Source organism: Gymnogyps californianus, chromosome 3 (assembly GCF_018139145.2).
Source record: "Gymnogyps californianus isolate 813 chromosome 3, ASM1813914v2, whole genome shotgun sequence".
Taxonomy (NCBI): domain Eukaryota; kingdom Metazoa; phylum Chordata; class Aves; order Accipitriformes; family Cathartidae; genus Gymnogyps; species Gymnogyps californianus.
In genome coordinates, this window is record NC_059473.1 from 28982236 (window position 1) to 29006568 (window position 24333).

Here is a 24333-nt window from a genome sequence, read left to right on the forward strand (position 1 = left end):
ACAAATGAGGAGACAAGAATCTAGCCTCAAAAACACATTACTATTCAAGGTATGTGTCACCCTAGAAAATGTCTACTTTTAAGAACAAACTGAAACTACAAAGTCCTTCCACTTGCATCCTCCTTTTTCATAGGATCTGCTCTAAATGAAGCAAAACTTTGCAAATTATATAGGTGCATTGAGAAAGGTTTTGAGGTTTCTCTAGCAGTAAAGCAGAGCAGAGAGAACCTTGGGTGGCCTCAAAATTTCAGAGAGACAATATCATTACTCCTATCTCTTTCATCAAGCAGGAAAAGAAATGGGGGGAATACAAAAAGAGTTAAAAATTAACATGTCTTCAAACTGACATGTGCCTTAACGTTGTATCTTGCACTTCATTATATAGTGTACTTCCCAACCCTACAAGCATCACAACACATAAGAACAGTTTTTCCCCCCCAGTTTATTTCTTTGCATTTTAGAGTCTTTCCTTCACATCTGTGCTTACGCTTTTGCAGAAAAGTTAGTGACATTTTTAGTACATTTCACTAGAAAGTCCATCAATGATTTTTAAATTTTACAAGAAGTCTTCCTAGCAGACCGTAGGGGCCTGGGAAGGCAAAGAGTTACAGTCACTTCAGAGCAACAAAATGAGTCAGAAGCAGAGTTTACTGCAAAGGATTAGGAGGGTCTACTCCCAGTTCCTCAACAGAAATATTACAGAAGATTAGACACTGACTAGGTACAGATGAATAATTTCCACTGATACTAGATTAAACATTTGTAAAATCTGTTTTTCTTTAAGCAGGGTTTTTCTTTATCATTACAGTTTTCCAGAAAACTATATGATATGGTCCTAACTTCTTGTATATACATAAAATTGTGTTCACTAAGTTTAATTTAAGCTCCAATTTGAACATTTTAAAACGTTGAAAATACATTATTCCTAAATAAACACATTGCGCTGTATGACATAACTCTTTCCAAACCTTTTCCTTGCATTCTGCAACTTTAGTGAAGCAAAGCACTACAGCCATAGCTACGCAACACCATGATTTCGAGATTTCCAGAAATCTTTATGTTCTACTTGATCTCTCAGAAAAGGTTCACTAAATAAAATAAAAGCAAAGCAGGCAAAACACCATTTGGAACAGAGAAATTGTTTGGGTATTTATAAGGATTACAGGAGATTCAAGTTTAAAACAGATGCCCAGATGCTTCCAGGTACTTTCCCTAACCACCACGTTATTGGACCAAGTGAGCATTTCTAACTTCTCAGGGCCTGTGACAGGAAAATATTGTTTAAAAAAACATTGCTTATTTCATTGATACGAACGTTGTTTGTTTTGTAACTGTATGGCTTTCTGAAGGTGCAGCTGCAGACAATATTAAGCAGGCATGACAAAGGGAGCATTACACCCCCAGAAGGAATACAAACAGGAAAAAGGAAGAATAGTAACTTGCATACTTAGAGCAGACTCAGCAATTTACATCCAAATGTCAAGACAGATCAAATTTCATCAGGTTCATAAGAAATCTCTGTGGAGGAAAGATTTTTCTTTCACCACTAACTCAGACAGGTCTGAATACCATTGCTCCGTCTAGAAAGAAGTCTACTCTTGGTTCTTATAAAGACTGGTACATAAGGGTTGTATAGCTAAAAGCGAGCTCAGATGGTAAATATTCCAGTACATAGTTTTAAGAAAATGTTTGGCTATAAAAGTGAAGGACCATGTTCAACTGGAGTCTTTCATAAAAGCATGGGAAAGGGATTTGGCACAGTCTTAGTGACAGATTTTTCACTGGGTCTTAAGAGAAAGAATGAATTGAAGTGTCAAGGATGCTTCTGTAGGTCTTGAGTTCAATTCTGTTCAACAAGGTATCATATTTAAGCTGTACATTACTATAAGCACCCCCAGACAAAGGCTTTCTCCTCTGGTATTTGTGGATGCAGCAGTAAATTAATATAGATTCTGGTACACATGCTTCAAGACTGTCCATGAGCCTGCAGCTATGGAGAGAAGTAGGCCAGTTTGGATTACTTGCAGAGTGGAGCCCCTCAGCTGCAGCAGGGTAAATGGAAAGACTCTGGGGTACCCAACAGACCTGCACGGCGACGGCATTTGCCGAGAAACTTAACTCACCCGTGTTGGAGAAGAGTGCCAAGACACTCCTCACACCCCAGGAGTACCAAACGAAAGAGTCATTGGCCATTCTGGTATCAGTCTTTCTCCTTCATTTTAAATACAAATACAAGCCTTGAGACCCGTATTTCCTGGCAAGTATCTTTCTTTCATTGAAACAAATGTATTTCCACAGAGCTGCTCTCTGGTTCTTGTAAACTGGCTTTTCCCAAAGAAATACTCACTCTACTTGAAATACCTTAACTTCAAAAATACTAAGCAGTATGCATCATCAAAAAATTGTTTTGGAGAACTGTTAATTCAGAAGAGGAAAATTACTTAAATATAAGTGCTTTGTTGTTGTTGTTGTTATGATACATACATACTGCTTAATGTTTTAATAACTTCCAGAGAAGCAAAGTTCTCTTGAGCTTGGCTTTTCATTTTACAACATAATATAAAGCTGCTCTTAAGTGGATTGTGGTCCATTAAATACAATGGCAGAAAAAGGGAGAGGGAACAAGCATACCAGGAACTTCTCTGAGGTCTGGGTAGATTTGCTCTACTCTATTTGCCCCAGCTTTTAAAAGAAATTTAAAAACTGAAAATCGAAGAAAAACAACTAGTCTGCCATGTAGAGAGTCTGCTGACAACACGTTTTATATGTTTTCCAGTATTTCCTGCTTTTTAGTTTACCTTTCCTACAAAGTTCGTTCTAGATAGTCCTGCATATTGACTGAGATCAGACTAGTGGGGCTGTACCTGTTTGGATCACCTCTTTTCTCCCCTCAAAAAGGCTGGTGGTAGTAAAAGGTGTTTTGTTTGTTTTTTTTTAAACAGTACTACTCTGATGGCCAGACTCTCTTCAATCTTACGGGAGGAATAAATCCTTTGAAACTAAAGTAGATTGTACAACTTAACCATGGAATTTTTTTTACATCAACACATGTTTATACTCACAGTGCTGTACTGAGAGAGCAACTCCTACAGTGAGTGAGAAACCCTTCCGAGTCTCTCCCCTATCCCGGTGCAGGGGGAGTGAGCGAGCGGCTGTGTGGTGCTTAGTTGCTGGCTGGGGTTAAACCACAACAAGAATGCATAGAAACAATTGCTGAATATTGAAGGATGTTATCCCTAGGTATACTGGATGTTCTCAATACTCACAGCACTGAAAGTAGAAAAGATCTAGCCCAGCAGGGAAGTTAATAAGAAGTCAGCACAAAGGGTGCCACTGGGCAATCATCTGATACATCACCTTAAAAATTCCTGAAACAAGTTTTCATAGTATAGAAAAAGAACATAACATCTACACAAATGTATATAATGTCTACAGACAGGCAAAAAGTTAAGCAAGAACAGCATCACACGTCAGTTTCTTTTTTTCGTTTTGAAGTAAATAATCAACTGTAAAGTAAGGGTGTGTGAGCTGTCAACAAACTACTCAGGCCAATTTAAAATGCCTCAGACTGCTAGCACATAAAAGGAAATACTGTACCTTCTACAGATACATCACCAACAGAACCATGGCTTATAGTTTAACATCTCACTGGCATACAGAATGAAGGCCATAATGTGTCAAATACCAATTTATGTAGCAGTGCTGGTACCTATATGCAGCTACCCCACTGACATCCCATACCAGAGATCAATCCCTCAGTTCTGTTGGGAAAACTGTCTGAGGAGACACCCAGTGAACCTGGTCAGGCAGCTGGTCTGTACTAAAACCACCAAAACTGTTTCCATCACCAGATTTATTTTTACTTTAAAAAAAACCCAACAACAAAACAAACAAAACTACCCCCTCTTCCTTCCTCCACACCCCTCAAAATAAACAAGAAACAGATCAGTGCCTCAAACTGGCCCACTTGGGGCAAAAGGGGAACACTGGTTACTTAACTGGCATTGCTGTGAAAATACATGTACTTCAAATTGAAAATTTGACTGGCCTTTCCAAAAACTACGTTTAAAAAAACCCCCCCAAAACCCATAAAGTTAGTAGAGATTTTGATCTGTCTTACTAAAAACTGGATATGATATAATCACTATATATCACAAAGAAACATTACCAACACTTGAAATAGGTAACTAAGCATGTAATGGAAATTCCAACGCTCTTGCCCAGACCTCAGGACAACTCTGCTCATTTAGTTCTTCTAGGAAAGTATAAAGTTACAAGGGGAAAGAAAAAAAATTTTTTTAAAAAGATTGCGTATCACATCTTGTGATGCACTGCCAGGTAGTCTTCCAAATGTCAGAATACACAACTCGGTGACAAGTAATAAAAGTTTCCAGGAAAACATCCTGGCTGAAACAAAAAGTCTGGCATTCATTTTCATAAAGGGCTGGGGAAGGGGGAGCGGGAGGAAAGAATTCTACACTCCTACTTTTCCCAAGAGCTTTTGAGAGCTGTTCAGTAAACTAACACGCCAGAAACGGAGAAAAATGCAGCAAGCATTAGATGTCTGTATCGTCTTTCAATGCCTAAGCACCATCTCTAACCATAAGTATTGCAGTCCAAGTCACAGACGTCATGTAACTAATGTCATAATCATGCCTACACCAAACTCAAATAAAATCCACATGAAATCAAGGATCTGCTTGCACAGCCAGTTTCAGGATCAATGCCACAGTTTGGTAAAACTATTATATTAAAAACACAGTAAGTTGCCCATCTTCTACCTGGAAAGCATTTCCGTAAGTTGCACAAAGCCAGCGTATGCCAATTCAAATGCACCCCTGTGCCTCGACTGCAGGAGATGATGTTTAAAGTAATCCCCAATATTTTTAACCTAAAAAAGAAAAAAAAGAAAAAAAGCTATTTGAAATTATACATAGATATTTCATTTATAAATGCATGATACTTCTGCAACTAAAAGCAGCAATCCTTACTTTGGTTGGAAAGGCCTCTGGCAAAAGCAAAAAGCAACTAGGAGTCCTATCACAAAAAAACTCTTGCTTTAAGGATAACAAATATTATACTTAATTTTTCAGGTTAAAGGGATAGTGCTATGTCCTTAAAAATGGCCAAAAAAATAAAGGACATAAAATTAGCTGTTTGTCCAAGGGGAACACACAGATTTTAAGAAAAGAAAGGGACAACTGATTTTCAGAGGAAACAAATTTAGAATCCTTCTTGTTTGCCTTCACTCTTGCATAAAATCCCGAAGAAAATATCTACTAAATCATAACAGCAGAAACAAACATCTACAAAAATATCTGAGAAAAATACGAAATTCAAACTTCAAAAATTGTGCCAAAGGGAAACAAATCTACCTTAGCTATTTTTAAGGTTCTACGATTCTGCATAATTACCTGTGACTACTAGAAACAATTTTAAAATAAAAAAGATGTTGTATGTATGTAGTAGTGAGAGCTACATTTGAAAGTCTCAAAAAGCTAAATGTTATAACTAAACTTTCACCGATATATACCTTCTAGAGCTCTACCTGGATACCAAGCTTTTAAAGCTGTTTGGAAGCTTACAATTCCGTACAATCTCATTCTACAAAAAGATATGTTTTTTTTATTTTTTCTCTAATTCTCATCAACTTTCAAGGTCTAAATCAAACTTCCAATATAATTTGTGTAAAACACATAGCACATACCTAATTCTATTATGCAAAATTTTCTTCAGGAATATTTCCTAAGAGTCCTTCAGCAAAAGGTTCTTCAAAGCTTTTATATAAAACCAAGCATAAAATCATGTCAAGTTTCTTATAAAATTCTGCTTATTCTGTTATTTATAAACAACATACTTTAATAGTCTGACAAGTAATTAAGATGTCAGAGAAGTTAATGTCGTATCTAGCTATACGGTTTTCCACCCTACTGTTACGTAATCCATATTACCCAAGCAATGAAATCGCAATAATTAAAAAAAAAAAAAAATTGGAGACAAAGTCTACTTATTATTTCCTGCAGCTAAAACCCACCTAATGTGAAACAAACAATAACTGCAGATATTTGAGTTAAAACAGTTATTTCTCTGAGTGGATTTTAAGCTAGTTTATGTACCTACAGGGTTTCAGCTTTCTAGCCCAAAAGCAGGAGTAAGTGCCCTTTTTTCAGAAGGAACTGACCCACAGACAGACCAACTCTCCAGGTGTGTAAACAAAACCAAACCAAGAAAACCATACACATGCAAATCAAATTACTGTCCTGTTTCACCATCACCTTTACATTTTTAGAATAATTCATGTGAATTTTTTTTTTTTGGGTCACATAACTTTCAACTTTACTGTTTATATTTCTGAGCTTTTTGCAACAGCCACATTGACTAGAAGCTTACTTTAAATTGAGCTCTGATATATTCATTTCCACTGATAGGCTAGAGTTTGAAGAAGAAGCACTGCCATAACTCAGTTCTTGCAAATGACATAGGACTGAACCTGAGGCAAATGCATAAGTATGGATTCTTATCTAATAGCATCATGCCATCCATGAGCGTCCAGCTTCCCTGTGTCATAAAACCAGTACTTCATATGTCAGGATGGAGAACAAGTCAAGGAATTCACATTTTCTACAACATCACGAAGATCCACAGCAACTGTAAGAAAAGGCAACCCTCCCAACTTTGCTTGCACAGGAAATAACACCCCGGTTCAAGTTAAAATATTCAAATATGGAATAGGGAGCAAACGTCTTAAATACATTTGATCATCTTGGTCAAAAACCTAGAGTGCAACAGGTTAGTCTTACTAATGCAACAATCAATAATTTACAGGGCCATGCTTGCTACTGAGACCAAGAATCTCAGTATTCAAGATATAAATTCTGTACAACAGGTTCCGAAAGTGCTCTGAGAAACGGTTGATACATTTGTGCCTCCATATCTTATTTTGCCAACAGCAAGATGCCACTAAAGTAGGGTCCTACATTCTAGAGGGTATTTTTTTCAAACCATTAGGAGAGGATAGCTTTAAACCCATAAAGGACTGCAAAAGCATCTCACAGCAACAACTAGTAGCCGGTGAACTATTGCCAACCATACTGAACTCCAGAGCAGATAGACTGATTACATTAAAAACTGGGGAGAGGTGTTTTTTTGGTGGGTTTGGGGGTTTTGTTTGTTTGTTTTAAATTCTTCCTTGAAGAGAACAAACTCCAAAGCAGCAACGGGAGCCACATTTTTGCACTGGTGGCAGAAATAAGTAACAAGTACTGAGGGCTGTCAGTACTTAAAAGTCTTCTGCGTACTTCAGTGTTCCACCACAAGGGCTCAGATCAGCTCTCTCTGACTGTTGGATTAACACAAGCACAACCCCTGGCATTGGGACAGTACTAACTCTTTACTTCTGCTGCCTGTTTCTTTTCACTTTAGTTCTGGCAAGCTTATCTCCCAAAATCGTCTTAAAACTTCACAGGTGAGATAAACAGGAGTTCGAGGAAGAGCTAAAAGTTCCTCCAGGCTTGGAGCGTTGTCTCATGATTTGCAGGTCATATGACAAAATCAACACACAGTCTTCATGAGGTATCATTTTGTTGATTACATGGTGGTTACTAGGACATGATACCATTTGTATTGATTGTCTTTAACAGGCAAAGCTTTGAGCCTGCCATCTCTGGACTTTAAGGGTCAGATGTAGAATAAAAGGTAGAATATGTATTTGAATAGAGAGATTCCTCCAGATATACTAGGCATATCCTATGTCTATTTTTAAAGGCAAAGCAGCCATCGCAAAATGGCTTAGGCTTTGAAGACTGCCAGTTCAAATACAGTATTTTGAGACTCCTCTACACACGCATCTCCACACCAAGCAGCTGAAGACGTTACAGTCAGTGCGCACAGTGGCATTCAAATGCCATGCAAACCCAATCTCTTACTCAGAAGAAACAGAAAGTGCAAATTTGATACTGTCCCAACTTCCCAGTAACAAACAAACAAACAAAAGTATCAAACGAGCTGCGCCTCTGCCAACTTCTCCTACATAGGTACATACCACAACAGACAGCATTAACAGCTACAAAGAGGAATCAAGAATTAGTGCCACGAGTAGCTGGCTAACACCACTGCCTACCAAGAAGCACAGTTCTGTTGTGCCATTTCTTAAGGTGGACCAGCACGGAAAGACACTGTCTTTTCATTTGCATGCTCAATTAAAAAAGGGGGCAAAAATAATCAAAAGATTATTCAACACTTACTATGATCTTTTGTGTGAATAAATTGCGACAATAACACTGATCCCATAAGGTACAATTTAACAGTTACTGACCTAGACATAAAGCAAGGTACAAGACAAGGAAGGCTTTGCAACAGGATGACACAGAATGGCCAAGTGGTGCTACCAGATTTTTCTCAACAATTACTTAGCCCTGACTCAAGGCAATATGATCAAGGTTTCTCTCGAGTTTTCCCTCTCTGTATTCTTAAATCTCTTTTAATACTTACAGAATAAAGAAAAAGAATGGGCAACTTTAAGGGAAAGCTCTACATGCATAAGATACCAAAACCAATTCCCTTATTTCTCAACACTGAAAAGTGTTCAATAAAAGTCTGAAGCCACAGCAGTTCTGGTATTGACATTTCTAGTCATTTATGACGAAATCCCCTCTTTTTCTTTTTTTTTTTTTTTTTTTTTTTTAGTACAATAGGGTAACGCCAGTTACAAAAAGTGCAGGGAAAATGCTCACGCTTTTTCCTATAATATTTGTTATACATTCAGTCAAATTGTATTTCCTTGTGTATTTCCTTGCAAGCCTGAGGAAAATCAAGATTTCAAACTGACTTCTTGTCAATTAGCATTCTTCAAATTAGAACACAGACATTCTGTTTTACAGTAAGACATCAGAAGCATAAAGAATCTAATGAGGCATCTATAGGAAAAGAAGATATGTTGCTTAATAACATAACATTTCTGAAAGGATAACTACTAATGTCTGCTTTTTAAATGAAGATAGAGATGCTACAGTTAGAGCTAACTCATTCTAAAATACAATTCCTTTTTGACTTGGAGCAGATTAAGGAACATAATGGTGGAAACGCATATCTGTTCTCTCATCTGCCCTCCAGACCTCTGCAACAATACAAGCACAGCTGTTAACCAGATGAAAACGTGAAGGCTAGAGACAATGCAAGAATAAAAATACTAACATTATTTCCATGGCACCACAACATTAGATATCATAAGAAATAAGATCTGCAGTACATTATACTATTATTTATTTTAAGATAGAAAGTTCTACCACCTCAGGAAAAACTAAGTAAGTATTTTCTGTTGGAAAGAAAAAGAGGTTAAAAAGTAGTATGTCTTGCATATTTCAATCTTCCATGTAGAGACTGGTTTTGTTGAAACCATATGGAAATGAAAAGGTCATCAATTAAAAACAGAAATTTAATAAACACAAAATATTTCCCAAATAAATGCCTGTGGTAATCTAATTTCTTGTAAACACTGCACTCAACTTTCTACAAGAGACCCAGATGGCATATTAACATTTCTGATCTCTTAAATCAAAAAAATTGGAGGAAAAAGGGAGTCACATTACATACAAATTATTCATAATTCAGTCTCCTATGGAGGACAAGACTACGACTAGCCAGCATGTTTGACTTTCAGAATTATTGATTATGAAGTTCAATTAATGAAGAGCTTTAAGTAAAATCCCAACATCTAGAGTTCAAAATGAAACAAAAGACACTTTGAATATGAAGTCAGTTTAGAAGATTTTCAGCAACTCTATTAATGCCTAACATATACCAAGAGAGAGAGGGAGAGAGAGACAGAGGGGAGGGAGGCAGGCAGGCAGGCATTGGTATCCCTAAACACAGCATACATCTTATAAATAACCCAATACAACTAGAATGAATACTCCTTGAGTTCGCTAGCTATGTATAATAATTTCTTCACTTATCTGTTACTACTATAGTTATGCCTTCTGAATACCACTTTATCAAAAAGTAGACTGTTTGTCAAGTATAATAAAACAAGAGAACCATGAGAAGAACATGGCAATAAAAAAAAAAAAAAAAACAAACCAACTTTTCCCATACAGAATGCAGATTTAAGAAAAAACAGTTTTCTGAAAACTGCCTTCCCCTCCACCACCACCCCAAAAGAAAGTGAAGGTTTTATAATAAAAACTACTTCCCTACCTGTTCTACGGTAATCAACCCATCTGAAGGTTCAGATGTAGCCTGTGGAGGCAAAAGTTTACACAGTGTCCCTAAGAGCAGAGATACTTCCTTCATGCTTCTCCAGCAACATACAAGAACCATTTGAGCTGTGACGTCACATGTTTGCCTTTCTTTACCTTAAAAATAAAAATCAACAAATGCAATAGCGTAACTCAAGGTTCTGAGACGTAGACTTGTAATTTAAACTTCATTTAGCCTGATCTTCTTAGAAAACACAATTAACTATGAAAAAAATTTCTAAACTTGCTAACCCAAAGGATAATTCAGTTTTGCTGACCCTAATTGCTTCCACTCCTGAACACTCACTGTACTTTATTCCACTTGGAAAAGGTAGCAGTATACCATTTTACCAGGAAACTGCTATTTTAAAAAGTAGAGGTCTTTTGGTCACAATTGGTATTCACCTGCACACTGAACTATACAAACACCTACAACTTTGGAGCCAGGCTCCAACAAACTCCACGTCAATCATCAATCCATCACTCATTGTATGCTACTTGGTTTTTAACCCAGGTGCCCCCGTAGGAAGAGGCCTGGCAAAGGCATGACGTTTCTAACGCAACATCCCCATCTGGTGGCCACTGTGCCACTATAACATATTTACAGACAATTTCATGAAACAAAACATATGGCCCAACCCAAACTACTTTAAACATAGGAAAAAACATGTGAGGAAAGAAAGTTCAAATATTTAAGGCTTAAAAAGCTTGCATAAACTATTAAATTTAAAAATGTAGAGATACTCTATAAATTTATTCTGGCATACACTAAATACACCAAAGTTTACAATTTCTTTATCACTGTAAGGCTCAATTTCATAGCTGCTATTCATTAAGCAGACAAATACTAACTAACATTTTACCACTGGAATCTTTCAAACAGAAGCTTCTGCTTATGTAATTTCATGCAACGAGTTTTATTGCATGAACGTACTCCCCACTAGTCTTGTGTACACTGGAGAGGGAAATCACACTAACACCTTTCAACAAGAAACGCATTAAAAGCATTGCGTGACAGAAAAGGTGTTAAAGATTACCTGGCCAGTGCAGTTAAGCCAATAGAGTCTAGGTCAATATCAAAACAACTCATTTTCACTTGTGCTCTAAGAGAGATTAACCACAATCTTCCAGAAACACAGTGAATTAGTCTTTAAAACCATGCCCATGAATAACTAGCTTCTGACAGATTTATTGAAGAACTGAAACATTACACGGAGCAAGTAATTTCCAATTTTGATCACCCCCACATAAAATGCCTGCTCTATAAAGAATATCTTGATTTAATTACTAATACAGCATTGGATTTACCTCTCATTTCTGTGCAAATATTTTCCATTGGCCTGTGGTCAGCCAGCTTTTCAGACTCTACTTTGCAGTGTTCTTTCAAAATTTTTGCTTGCATAAAATAATCATTCGTGTCCTGTGGTTGTATCTCATGCAGAATCATCTGCAGACGACCTGCACTTTCTACACATTAAACAAGAGGAATATTTAAGACAGTTTTGTTTTTTACTTCCAGTTCTTTATACAAATGTAATTCATTTTCATGGGTATGTAAGTACAAAAGAAAGCTACCAGCACTAAAAACCAAATATAAAACTATGGTGATTACGAGGATTAGGGAAGAAAGAAAACTGGACTTTACAGTCATTTGTTTTGAAACAGATGCAACAATACAACCTGCAAATGTTTGATTTTTTTAGTGCAGAAGTCAAGACAACCTCTATCAGAAGCTAAAAGAGTGGCTTAAGATTATGACATAAAATGAGAAATTGAAAAGGAGGCGTGCTAGCTCTAGTTCTGAATCGCTGTAAGACAAACAGAACTTCAGGAGCTTCAGATTTTAACAGAATTCTTTTGGGGTTTTGTTTGTTTACCTGAATCACTATCCATTGGAATAAGACCCTCTGGCGATGAGCTCTGCACTACTGGCGATACTACAGCAGAGAGTTTGTATGACATCAGAATGAGCCTGGCCACCATTTCCTTCCATTCAGCTACCAACGTCAAGTTACTTAAAAAAAAAAAAAAACAAAATCACAAACAAAAACCAACACAACATGGATTAAAAATAATTTTATATTTAAAAGAAAGAACTGAAATTACAAACACTTCCGCAACAGTATTTATGAAAACTATAAATAGGGTACAGTTTGAAAAGTCCTAAGACTCAGTTTAACACATACAAAGGAAGTATCCAACAGCTAGCTAAACAGTGCAGCAGCCAGTAAGAGTTCTAAAAGCCACAGGTACTGGATTTCGTTAAAAATAACACTGCATGCTTTTATGTTCTCCTGAGCAGCTCTTCCACTGTGTTTAAACATGGAGTTATGACTTTCTATTTAGCAGTATGTTTTACTTACTTAAAAGGTAATTGCTGCAAAGCCCCAGTTATACAATGCACTCTCCCATACATTGGGAATGACGCTGCTGCTTGAAGGAGAGACTTCTTAGCTTGAGATATTTCTTCTTCAACGTTCAACAACAAAAGCTTGATAACTAAAATTTTAAAAAGTACAGATTTGTATTATACATACATACATATATTGTATTTTCTAAGAAACAAATCTGCTTTAAAGAAACAGCAATAAAGCCTGTTTACACAACAATTCAATGGAAAATACACAGCAATTTCCTTGTTTACACTTTTCACTCTTTTGTCACTGAAATAAAAGTTATTGTTCATTTTCAGTTACCTAAACTCCAGCAATATTTGTTACAGTCAATTTAGTCTGTCTATCCAAATCAAACAGCAGCTGTGAAAAGCACAGCCCAGATCCTATACTCAGGGACAAGCCCACAGCTCATGAAGAAGTCAAAAGAAGTTACCTACCACATACTGAAAGTCAGACTTCACCCTTAGAGCCAGGTTAATACAACAAACAGTTCAGCAGAATATTACCGATCGGAAGTTTACGGTTAAATATTTGACTCTTACATTAGCCACTAAAGAACCTGCCCAATTTTCAAGGATACATGTGCCTATTTCTATTTATACCATGTGGCATCTCAATTGTAATGTAATTTAGAATGTAATTCAGAATGAATTACAGACCCAAATAACAAACTACGGATAACTAACAACAGGAGATACTCTACAACGAGACATGAGGTTACCCATGCATTTGCTTCATTTATGGCAACCACAACCATGTCTGAAAATCATGATTTCACTGCATATGAAGAAAGTATTAATAGGCATCTGAGAGAAGCCAATAATGGCACCAAAAAAATATACAATAGTGAGTTTACTACAAATTACATCCAATGCTTTATTACAAATAATGAATTTCAAGATTTTAGTTTTACTGCAAATTACAAAAGGTAGACAAAGTCTGCTTAACGAATTTGCCAGATCTGCCAGATTTAGAGCCTCTCAGCTTTCATCCAGAGGCACTAAACGAAAGAAAAATATTCCACATGTGAACAAAGCCTAATTACTGCAGAAATGTACGTGCAGGACTGCAAACCACTCAGAAAAATGGTTCCAAGTGAAGATAGCTCCAAGGGGCAGCGCTCAAAATATCAAGTACTGGAACATGACACAGACCAACTCGGCTGCCTTCGCTCTCGGTGAGCAAGCTCTTAAGAGGAAGCAGAGGTTCCTTTCCTGCACTTTATGTGCACAGCTTCATCAGGCTAGCTACCAGGGCACCAATGTCACTTTCCCTCTGATCAAAATAATAACAAAAACCATCTTCTAAGAACATTCAATAGCCTTAACATGAACAGGACTAGATTAAGATCTTACTAAGGCACCTGGCTTCTTAACAGCAAAACAGGATATACTTAAAATCCTATTAGAAATAAGTATCTTTTACTCGTTATGCCTCCTACCAAAAGCCTTAAGGAAAAGCAAGTAAGGTTTCAAATAAATATAAAAAACATGGGGGTTCCGTTCCCCAAAAGCTTACCTGCTAAAGTGTTCTTCTCCACTGTACTTACTGATGTGTTTTCATCCATCTGGGGGTTATGCTCAACCCATTTTCCTAAACAAATATGCTGCAGTCCTTTATGATGTACTAAAAAGTTCAACAAATATGAAGCAGTGACACAATCATATGGCTTGGTACTTGTGCTAAGATCCATTGCTGCTTGGAATAGGAGATTTAGATTTTCAGAATCCTGAAAAAAACCAATATTGCTCGTTTTATTAAGCTTACATATTGATTTAATTAAGCTACTTAGCACCCTGGAATCTAAGAATCTGTTTTTCAGTAAGTTTCCTGGTACACATTTCTTAAAAAACACCTATTTTGCACACTGATCACCTTACACTCAAAACATGCATGTGTATGGATTTAGCAAAGATACTATTACATAGACACTGAGGATGGGGACAGTCATTTATAAAGCAGTATTCAAACATGCTGCACTTCTCAAGAGGATGGTGGGTTTGTTTGGTTTTTTTTTTTCCCAAAATACTGTGTTTAATCTGCAAACGGACATCACAGAGAAGCATACGTTATCAGGAAGCAATATTTACTCACCAGTACTTAGGAATTTAAAAGTAACTTTTTATGAAGTAATAAACAGAAAAATCGGTATCGAGTCAAAGGGCGAAATTTGGGAGAAATCAAAAAAGACAATCAGATAATGAAATCTGAGACCAATCAGAAAGGAAAAGAAACACAGAGCTGAATTTCTTAAAACACAAGAGTAACCAAGTCAAAACGCCTCAATCATTTACAAAGGGAAGTCACAGCTAAGCAAGGAGCTTGTATCAACTATTTCTGACAGTTCATAGTCATACCCAATGAACTTCCCAGACTCCTTCATCAATTAGTGAAACAAGCCTCCTTAGGTAAGGGCAGAAGCTGTGTAAAAATATACAGAAGATGGTAGCGATGAACACTACTGCAGGCAACTTGGACCAACTTCGAATTTTCAGGAATTATGCTTTGTACCTAACCCAAGTACCTGGTATAATATACAACATTCATCTTTCACGAGATTACTCCCTCTAAAATATTTTTAATTACATACCTGTAAATTAAATGCAACATCACGTAGTTTCATCAAAAGCCCAAATGCCAGAACTTTTACTTCCTCAAAAGTACTGGCAAAACACTGGATCAAAGTTCGGACACGAGCAGAATCGATCTCCTGATCCAACTGAAAAACTTGTGCCTGACCTGTTAAAAGAAATCAATGCCTTACATAGTTTTGCTGTAATTCTTTCCAGAACAAGCACTGTATTCACATTTTGCTTAGCTATACTAAAAGAACCATTAAAATAAAATTTTAGCTAAAGCATTATTTTAATATTACCTACTTCTCTTAATAGGTCTTAAGATGCCATGTTTACTGTGGAAAAAAAAGGTTACCATATCCAAAAAATTACTCTCAGTAATACAGAAAGTAACTTACTGCCAAAAAAAGAATCCCATTTATTCACATTAAATTCAGCATTGAAAATAACCTTTATTTTAGCTTTGCTTAAAAATTCTTTTCCTGGAAGTATGTAATATTAGAAAATAATTCCTCTCAAAAAAGACTTAAAGCTTCAGTATGCTTTGGGGTTTGGTTTTTGGGATTCTTTTTGTCATAGGAATAATCCCCTAAAATGGAAGCCTTTACAACTTTTGCTTTTAATTTAGATTTAAAGGAGTCATGGCTTCTGGTGACTGACACCTAATGCTGTAATGAAGCCAGAAATTTTAAGATGTAAACAAGTGCACCACATTCCAGCACAGAACACAACAGCAGCTAAATCTCCTTTATAGAAGTAATGTCAGGCTTCTGAAATCCTAAAGCTATCATAAACAACTCTCAATACAACTTTCTATTAAAAAAAAAAAAAGCAGCAACAACATACCCCAAACTCATAATAATAAAATTAATGTGTTCATGATTTATCAGGGGTTTTGAGAAAAGATCTACCAAGAAGGCATTTTTTCTTCCCTCTCAAAATCAACTTCTATTTTATATGTCTCATTTCTTTAAAAAAAAAAAAAAAAAGTTACAATTTAAGACTGAAAACATACTTTCATGTTGGCCATATGATCCAGAGACAAGGTTTAGCAAGACCATCAATCTACAAGGCTCTAATCAATACTTCTTGAATTGGGGTTGTCATAATGTTGTGAAGAAAATTTAAAATAACAGCAGCACAACATCATAAACTGTCCAATTAAATTGTTCCTTATTTAGTATGATAATATCATGAAAAATATGCAAGCTTTTTCAATCAAGAGTTTTTATGGTCTCAATGTATTAAATTGCATATTATCAAGATGTTAGAACAGGAAAAGGGGGTAAAGTTATCAAATATACTGAATCTTGTCCGAAAGTTTTCTTTGTAACAAAAATTCATTGAAAAACCTTGCTAAAAAACAGGCTATGCAAGAAAATCCCCATTTATGGAAGATATTCAACAGGCCATAAATATTTGCATTTGCATCAATATTCCATTTTCCAATAAAACTTACTATCCTTCCTTCAGGTAAAAAAGCGACACAGGAAATGCCACAGAAATTAAGGACTAAGAATATCGTTTTACTTTGACAGAAATTGACTAGGTGGCACAAAATAATCTTCTTCAATATCTCCCATTCCTACAGCCTATAAATTGGGCTTCTCACCTTTTGGACCAGAAAATATTTCTGCTACTGATCCTAAAATAGTTAGTGCAGAAAATCTGGTTGGATGTGATGAACCAGGAAACAGTACCTCAAAAAGTCGGTCACATACAGATGACATGAAATCCTGAAAATCACAAGAAAAAAATTAAGACAGTTTGCTTGCTGTCCTACAAACAAAAGTCTAAGTAACTGAATTCAGGACATTCTGCTTTACATGTCACCCAAAAAATTATGACCTTACAGTTAATTTTGGAAGAATGGGAGGCCTACCTTCATAGTATTGACAAATTTCTTGTTTCCTAGAGTACAGTGATGGCTGGACAATCATTTGGTTTTTTTAAAACAAGTTTCCCCTCCCCACTCCCACAAAAAGATGGCCATTGTATCAAAACCTTGAAAATTAGTTGAACAAGAAAAGCAGAATTCAAGACAAGAAACAGTTTAACACAACGGAACTGATTATGTGAGCCTTCAAATAGGAAAAAAGGACAAATACAAAAGAAGTCTTCATACGAAGTCTTCGTGCTGAAGGTCTGCCATTCATTCTCTCACTGATCATTCTGGAGAGCTAGAAAAAGGCTGAAGCTAAATGGATCTCTATTTCAAGCCCAAGTAACGCACATCATTTAAAACTTGCTACTAAACTGCCAGCAGCTGACAGGACATTTACTTGAAAATTTTAGTTTGGATTAGGGATACATCTCCAGTCATTCCGCACTTACTGCTGTTTCAGTTCACATTATGGAGCAATCCCTCAGAAAATAACCTTCATTGCTTTTGGACAAAATTAACCTTAAAGATACCCTCCAAATACTAATGGGCACTCATTTCATGAGACCACAGTCCATTTAGTCAAAATTAACTTGCCATAAGTGCCTACAGAGTGGACAAGGTCCCCGGCACCGTTTTACAGGCGTCTTCCTTCTGCACTGCACTATTTCCTAACACAGACACAGCCTAACTGACGCAGAAGTATAAGAACAATGAACTACCTTTCAGAAATGCTATCCCACCTCTTATATTTATATCTCTAGCAGTCTAACTTACTTTATATTGCTGCAAAATCCCCAAAGGATGCCTTTTAGTTGAGTTTTCAAGTAACTCTTGCTTGGTTTTATTTTGCTCCAATTTATAAAGCACCTGGGAACTTTCTTGTATCCTACAAAATAACTTTTAAAACAAAAGCAAAACATAGGTAAGGTAAGAATCATTGACAGTTAAATAAGGGAAAGGGGGATTTTCAGCTTATTTTCCAGATCATATTGCTTGTAATTTTTAAAAAGTTTGCATACAGTAGAACACAGAACAGATCCTTCTCTTCACTCCAAAATGAAGTTTTTTGCTCTCCATCTCTCTTGTGACCAACCTTTTCCCCCTCCCTCTGCACCTCCAACACCTTCTTCTATATCCCTCCTTAAATTCATGCCTAGTCTTCTCCTCCCACCTCCCCATTTTCCGTGGAACAGAAGTTCCTCTATAAAAAAAGCTCAATTAATGCATATAATTTTTATAGCTTCAGTGTCTCTTACAGAGTTTGACTCACCTCAGGAGTGCTTCCCCCAGCTCTTTTATTACCCACTAGTATTATTTCTTTTCTTATTACACTCCCTCTAACACAATTTTTCCATCTCATATTCCTCAGTCTGTACCAGGCAAGAACGGAAAGAGATGGACTTCTCTTTTGTTTCCGCCAAACCTATTCCCTCATTTTTCCCCTGTCTCAAATTAATTATTTTCTCCTTCCACACTGCTTTCTTTTGCCATTAACATCTTCCAAAATGTTCTTTATATGTACATGGTTTCCTCATTTTATCCATATCCTTCCACCATGATGTACATGTGACCTTGGCAACTTCCACAACGTTGACACACTCAATCCCTGCAGACTGTAACAGCGCAGCCACGTGTCATGCTGCTCCCTTAATATTGTTCTACCTTGTCTTCCAAGTCAGGTTGCTGAGGCTGGTCAAGTGACTGTGAATTTGCCTGAGGTCTGGTAGGTCTACATAAGCACACTCTTAGTCCACAACAAAAGCAACACAAGGTTCATTGCTTACTCTATGGCACATTGCTTTGCTATTGGTAAAGTATGCATATGTTGACAGGTTAAGTAACACTCACTACCATTCATGATCAAGTTACTGTGCCTATCACTTAATTTTTTTGTTTAAGCCATCCTTGCCTGTGATGACTTACCACCATTCAGGTGAGTAATACATACAACACAGTCCTGGTCTTAGAGCTTCTACTCTTTCAGATGAGCAACTTCATAACATACTCAGTAGGATTTTTTTTTTTTAAATGCTATATAACTTAACATAATAGGCACATTAGACATTGTTTATAGTTTGAAATTACCTTTCTCAGTAAAGAACCTATCTGTTGCCTTACTGAAGGAGACTGGCTGTTCAAGTTGTACATCATAAAAAATTGAATTAGTTGCATTTCTTCCATAGACACAACTTCCGTGCTACGATGGGTTTCACAAAGTAAACCTAAAGCATCAATGCAAACCTGAAAGACATTTAGATGTTAACCACAAAAGAGTTACAGGCACCTATGATGACACCTTTGTTTTAAAACAATGCTGACACAGTATCTAGGATTGAAACAATTCTTCTAATTTAAAGACACAAAATAAACGTTGTCCCTTTACCTGATTGTGCTGATGAACTAGACCCTGTTTTATACATTCAGTGGATACAAGACCATTGCTCATGATATTTGAAAGTTCCAGGTGTCCATGAGCCCTGGCTGTTCTTAGGCATGCCATTAATGCTCCAAGAGCTCCTCTAGTACTGCGAGAGCCTAAAGAAAATGAAAACCAGTAATAATTATAGTTTAACACAAACAACGTACTAATTGCAATGCTTGTTAGAAACTCCCGATACTTCCAACACAGCTCCTACCCCCCTTTTATTTTGTACCCCATAAATCCCAAAAGACAGTGTGTGTCATACATTAAACTAGTTCTAAATCCCCTGGTTCCCAAAAAGCTTCGTCTTGAACATGCCACATGAAAAAAGGACCTTGTGAGGTCTCACAAGCCCTTATTTTAGAGTTACACTAAATTATGTCAAAAACTACAAGAGAATCACAAATCTTATATCCACATATTTGTTACTGGACACGCCTGTGTAAGAAATAACAGCAGAACAGAAAAACAGTAGAAAAAAATACTGATATGTAACAAAGCTTGGCATGTAAAGAGAACAGTAAGGCACTCACAGTTAGAATACTAATTATTTTGCTCATGGCATGAAGACACACTTATGATTATTATGAATTCCACCTTGAAATACTAACAGCAATAATAACCATCTGGAATTTTTCTCCCAAATTAATTCTAATAATAATAATAGATCAGAAATCACATTTCTGAGATTTTTTTTTTAAAAAACAATCATAATTACAAATACAATATTTATTTTCTCACCTAGATTAGCATCTGCAGAAGCCTGAAGAATTCTAATCATGTAGCTCAGACTGCCAGGGCTACATTTGAGCAATTTTGGTAAATAGTAATCTATTATATAAGTAGTTTGGTCATGGTTCCCTTCACACAGTATTACTAGAAGAGGAGAAACCCAGATGTCATGCCACTGGTCAATCCAGGTGCTTTCTTGAAAACTCAAAGTAAAACGGGCTTTGTGATTTGTAAACATGGTTTCCAAAAGATCACTAGCATAGGGTGCAAGAGACTGATCATTCATCACGTCCAAGATTTGTACTGGAATTGTTCTGTCCAACTGTAGTATATTTTCAGTGCCCACACACTCCACAAGACAGCCAAGAGAAGCATATTTCCCTTTTACGTGCCACTCCAAGCTTAGTAAATGCTTTATCAGCCTTGCAAGGAATGGGTCTGACTTTTCATTGGATCCAGTAATGGTGGTTCGGTGTATCTGAAGAAGATTCTTGAATATCAATTTGGTTTGGTGTCTAACAGCATCCAGAGGGTGTTCCCAGTGTGTATAAACATATTCCAGCAGCTTCCCAATTACATCCGAGTTCCCATTAAGTTTGATTTTTAGATTTGGAGAGCCTGAAACGAGGGCAGCCAGTGCTGTATTAGTCCAAATAGCCAGGATTCTAGACAAAGATGTTGCCATACTGGATTCTTTTAACCTTTTAAAAAGAACAAACAAAAAAAGTTCATTATTTGCATTTGTCATTTTTTTCAAAAAATATTTTTTTTATTTCAAAATAATTATTCATCACATTAGTTTACCTCATACTAAAACAGGTAAGAAGACACTAACCATTCACTGAAGAAAAGGAACTAACACAAAAAGGAGGTGATGAATTGGATGTTGCAAAGTGTATGCTTAGTTACCTGACATGGTGTTAACTGGTCACAGCTAAAACCTCTAAATATGGGGAAAAGAAACCTGACAAGCCACTACACTTGCTATTTTAAAAACAAAAATAAAAATTAATATCCACATGCTAATATTTGAGCAGCATTATGTTATTGCATGCTTCTTGAAAATATAAGGAAAACTTCTCATTGCCATATAAAACCATAAAAACTGAGTATCATATGTGCAAAAACAAAATCACAAAACTGACCTCCAAGGCAGGAACAAAGGTTGAACTGAATACATGTTTTAATCTCCATTAGTGCTGGTAGTCCATTAGATGCAAGCAGTCAATGCTTGCAACCAGAAAAAAAATGAAACCAAAAAAAAAAAAATTAAAAAAAATTCATCTTACTTCAAGTATTCCACTCATTGGCACACTTTGTATTCTTCTGTTCTTTTAAAAGTATAGGAGGTGATGTCCTGAAACTAAAGTTTATCTGTCTACATAACAACTGATTCTGCCACACCTTACCATCAGGTAGCCGGTAAACTAATACCACTTACATTGGAAAAACAAAATTTCATTTTACCATGCAAGAGAAAATTGTAACTTAGAACTATCTATGCAATATCAAGACATTACAGTTTTCAGACTTAAGAGAATTATTCTGAATACATTAAAAAGATGACATGATCTGTGGCAGAAACTAATACCATTACACTGAAAGCATCAAAGAGATATTCCACCAGGACCACGAGCCATGCAAAAATACAAGTAAAAAGATCAACCCCATCCTCCCAAACATGAAATACAAATCAAAACACAGGCTTACTCTGAACTCAAAGACAACAAGACTGATGCGATATCTAATAGTAGTTTCTCTCCATTTTCACCCATGCTGCCATTCTTCCATTCCAGCATAGCCAGTGCTCCATGGCAAAGAAAGAGAAGGACCGAGTCAGGGGGTTCTTCTGTACACAGAGTCCCACAGTTACTCACAAACCACGCTGGCATGCCTGTGTGTTTCACTGACCCAAGAAGCAAGTCGCTGACCTGTAATAGCAAAATAACACCCATTACAGTGTCTCAGCACAGGAGAAAAGCTATTTTGTGCATAACTGAGAATCTTAGAAGATCTGACGAGATTTCTTGTACGTTGTTTTTCTCAAATTCAAAACCCTAGTCGCCTTATTTCGTATCGCAAGGCAAGAATAAAGGATTTACACTCCAGCAAAAGACTGATACAGAGGTTGGCAAGTCCTGCTATCCATATCAGCAAAGCCTCTGAACAACACTGGTAGCACTGATTAACGACACTATGACATTTCACAGTCTTTAGCGAAGAAATACACTTACCAAGGAAGGTAATTCTTCAACTGGTTCATACATAGCTTTAGTAAACAGAATAACCGCCAGTCCTGAAGTAGTCTGAACAGTTTGCAGTAGAGTTGCTACACAGCAGAGAAAGATGTTTTACATTAGAGTGCAGCAAACACTGTGTGCTGGAACTATGTATCAAAATTATAAAGATGGCATTGAATTTTCCTAGACTACCTGTAGGTGTATAATCACAAATCTGTAGCGTCCGCCTGGATAGCAAGTACTAACAAATTTATACTCCAGTGTAATAGGAGACTATTAACACCTTTTAACAGATAGAAAATATAGAACTGCCCAGTAAGACAAGGAGGATTGTGGCAGAGCCTATTGACATTTATATTAAATTCTACTGTAGAAAAATATCTGTATAAGAAGTAAACACAATTAGTTATAATGCACCAATAAATAGTTCTGACAGTGTAATTCATACAGATATATAAATTTTTGGTAGCCGCAGACATTCGGTGAGTCTCAAAAGTATTCTGTTAGTTTCTAAATTATTAGTAATAGCATTTACCTTGTTTTTTTGTAGTAGGACAAGTTAAACTGTACACTCCAAAATTATGATCTACAAATCATAGCTCACCGAAAGACCTACTACTGCTCCCACTCCCATTAATCTCAGCAGTTCAATTTCCATTCAAGCTAAACTAAGTTTTTATATGTACAGGTTGTGTTTACTACAAAGACAACAAGACTGACTTAACAAAAATATTTGGTTTTGAATGTTACTAAACTTACCATCCATTAGGAAGTTTGTGGAGCTTTTCAGTAAACTACACATACTTTGCCAAACAAAAGACTCATGGTGTTTCCAAAGACTTCCCTGGATATTTTCTTGTAATTTCTGTACAAGCATCATTGAAACTTTAATGGCTATCAGTAAATCGTGCATCAACTGAGTCTGAACAATACGATTTCCATGATTCTTTCTGTGGAAAAAAAAGACAGACATGCACACAAAAAGGAAATGAAAACCATTCTTCACCATCCCCAGAAAACTACATTCTGCCAACTTCAGATAGAATTCATGGTGAAAACTAATTTATTGTTTGAGTTGACCAGATACGTAACTATAGGAAAACAAGAAGCAGACTCAAGGGCAGTGTTTTAAAATGAAGATAACAAACATAATGACAAATTCTACTACAGTTTCTGCAGGTTCCTGTGACAAATTTTGACTCATTTGATTCTGCCTGAGCAGAGTTGAACTTTTCCAGAAACTTTCCAAAAAGACCAACAGAACAGTGCTGCTCCTTTCTCATTTTTCAAGCAGTTCCTCCATGCACAAAGCATATTTCATGTTAGAAGAAAGTCAAATCATAGAAGACAGACAACATGTAAACTTTTAATGTACAAAACACTCCATTAAGCACCCTTCTCCTCTGGGTACATGATGAGAGAGGCCACAGTGAAGAGGCTTCGCTTCATGCAATGCTGGAAAATGTCAAGATATTAAATGATGACTGCTGTGACAGACTAAACAGAATATCAATACTGAATTAAACACTCATGAAAGTGGAAGAGTATCACTCTACCTGAATTTTAATAATTGTATCTATTAATTACAGCTTTCAGTCACAATTCAGATGCAAAACCACAACTCAAAGGCCTCCCTTAAAAGCAGTAGCTCTAACACAGTCAGTATCAGTGCCTTAAATGTTACCACCTTTAATTTTCTTCCTTTCCTCTCTTATTTTATATCATCATATTGCCACAAAAGAAAAGAAACTCATCAGCAGCTTTTTTTAATCTAAAATATGTATCATTGTAAAATGACATTCCCATCTTTCATCAATGTATGGCTATCATAGCGATATTCCAAACCA

General features: G+C 36.4%; 1 protein-coding gene across 1 annotated transcript in view; it reads right to left on the reverse strand.

Annotated features, from left to right (window-relative positions):
* Positions 1-24333, reverse strand: part of THADA (THADA armadillo repeat containing) — a 165787-nt gene that overhangs the window by 137269 nt on the left and 4185 nt on the right. Inside the window, exons 7-22 of the mRNA XM_050894700.1 lie at positions 23246-23432; positions 22481-22575; positions 21957-22177; positions 20248-20947; positions 19476-19646; positions 19178-19333; positions 17867-17989; positions 16820-16943; positions 16667-16674; positions 15222-15365; positions 14150-14360; positions 12599-12734; positions 12113-12249; positions 11544-11702; positions 10195-10352; positions 4782-4891 (exon numbers count right to left, since the gene is read on the reverse strand). Of these exons, the coding sequence (XP_050750657.1) occupies positions 4782-4891; positions 10195-10352; positions 11544-11702; positions 12113-12249; positions 12599-12734; positions 14150-14360; positions 15222-15365; positions 16667-16674; positions 16820-16943; positions 17867-17989; positions 19178-19333; positions 19476-19646; positions 20248-20947; positions 21957-22177; positions 22481-22575; positions 23246-23432 (2840 nt within the window). The remainder of the gene's footprint in view (positions 1-4781; positions 4892-10194; positions 10353-11543; positions 11703-12112; positions 12250-12598; positions 12735-14149; positions 14361-15221; positions 15366-16666; positions 16675-16819; positions 16944-17866; positions 17990-19177; positions 19334-19475; positions 19647-20247; positions 20948-21956; positions 22178-22480; positions 22576-23245; positions 23433-24333) is intronic.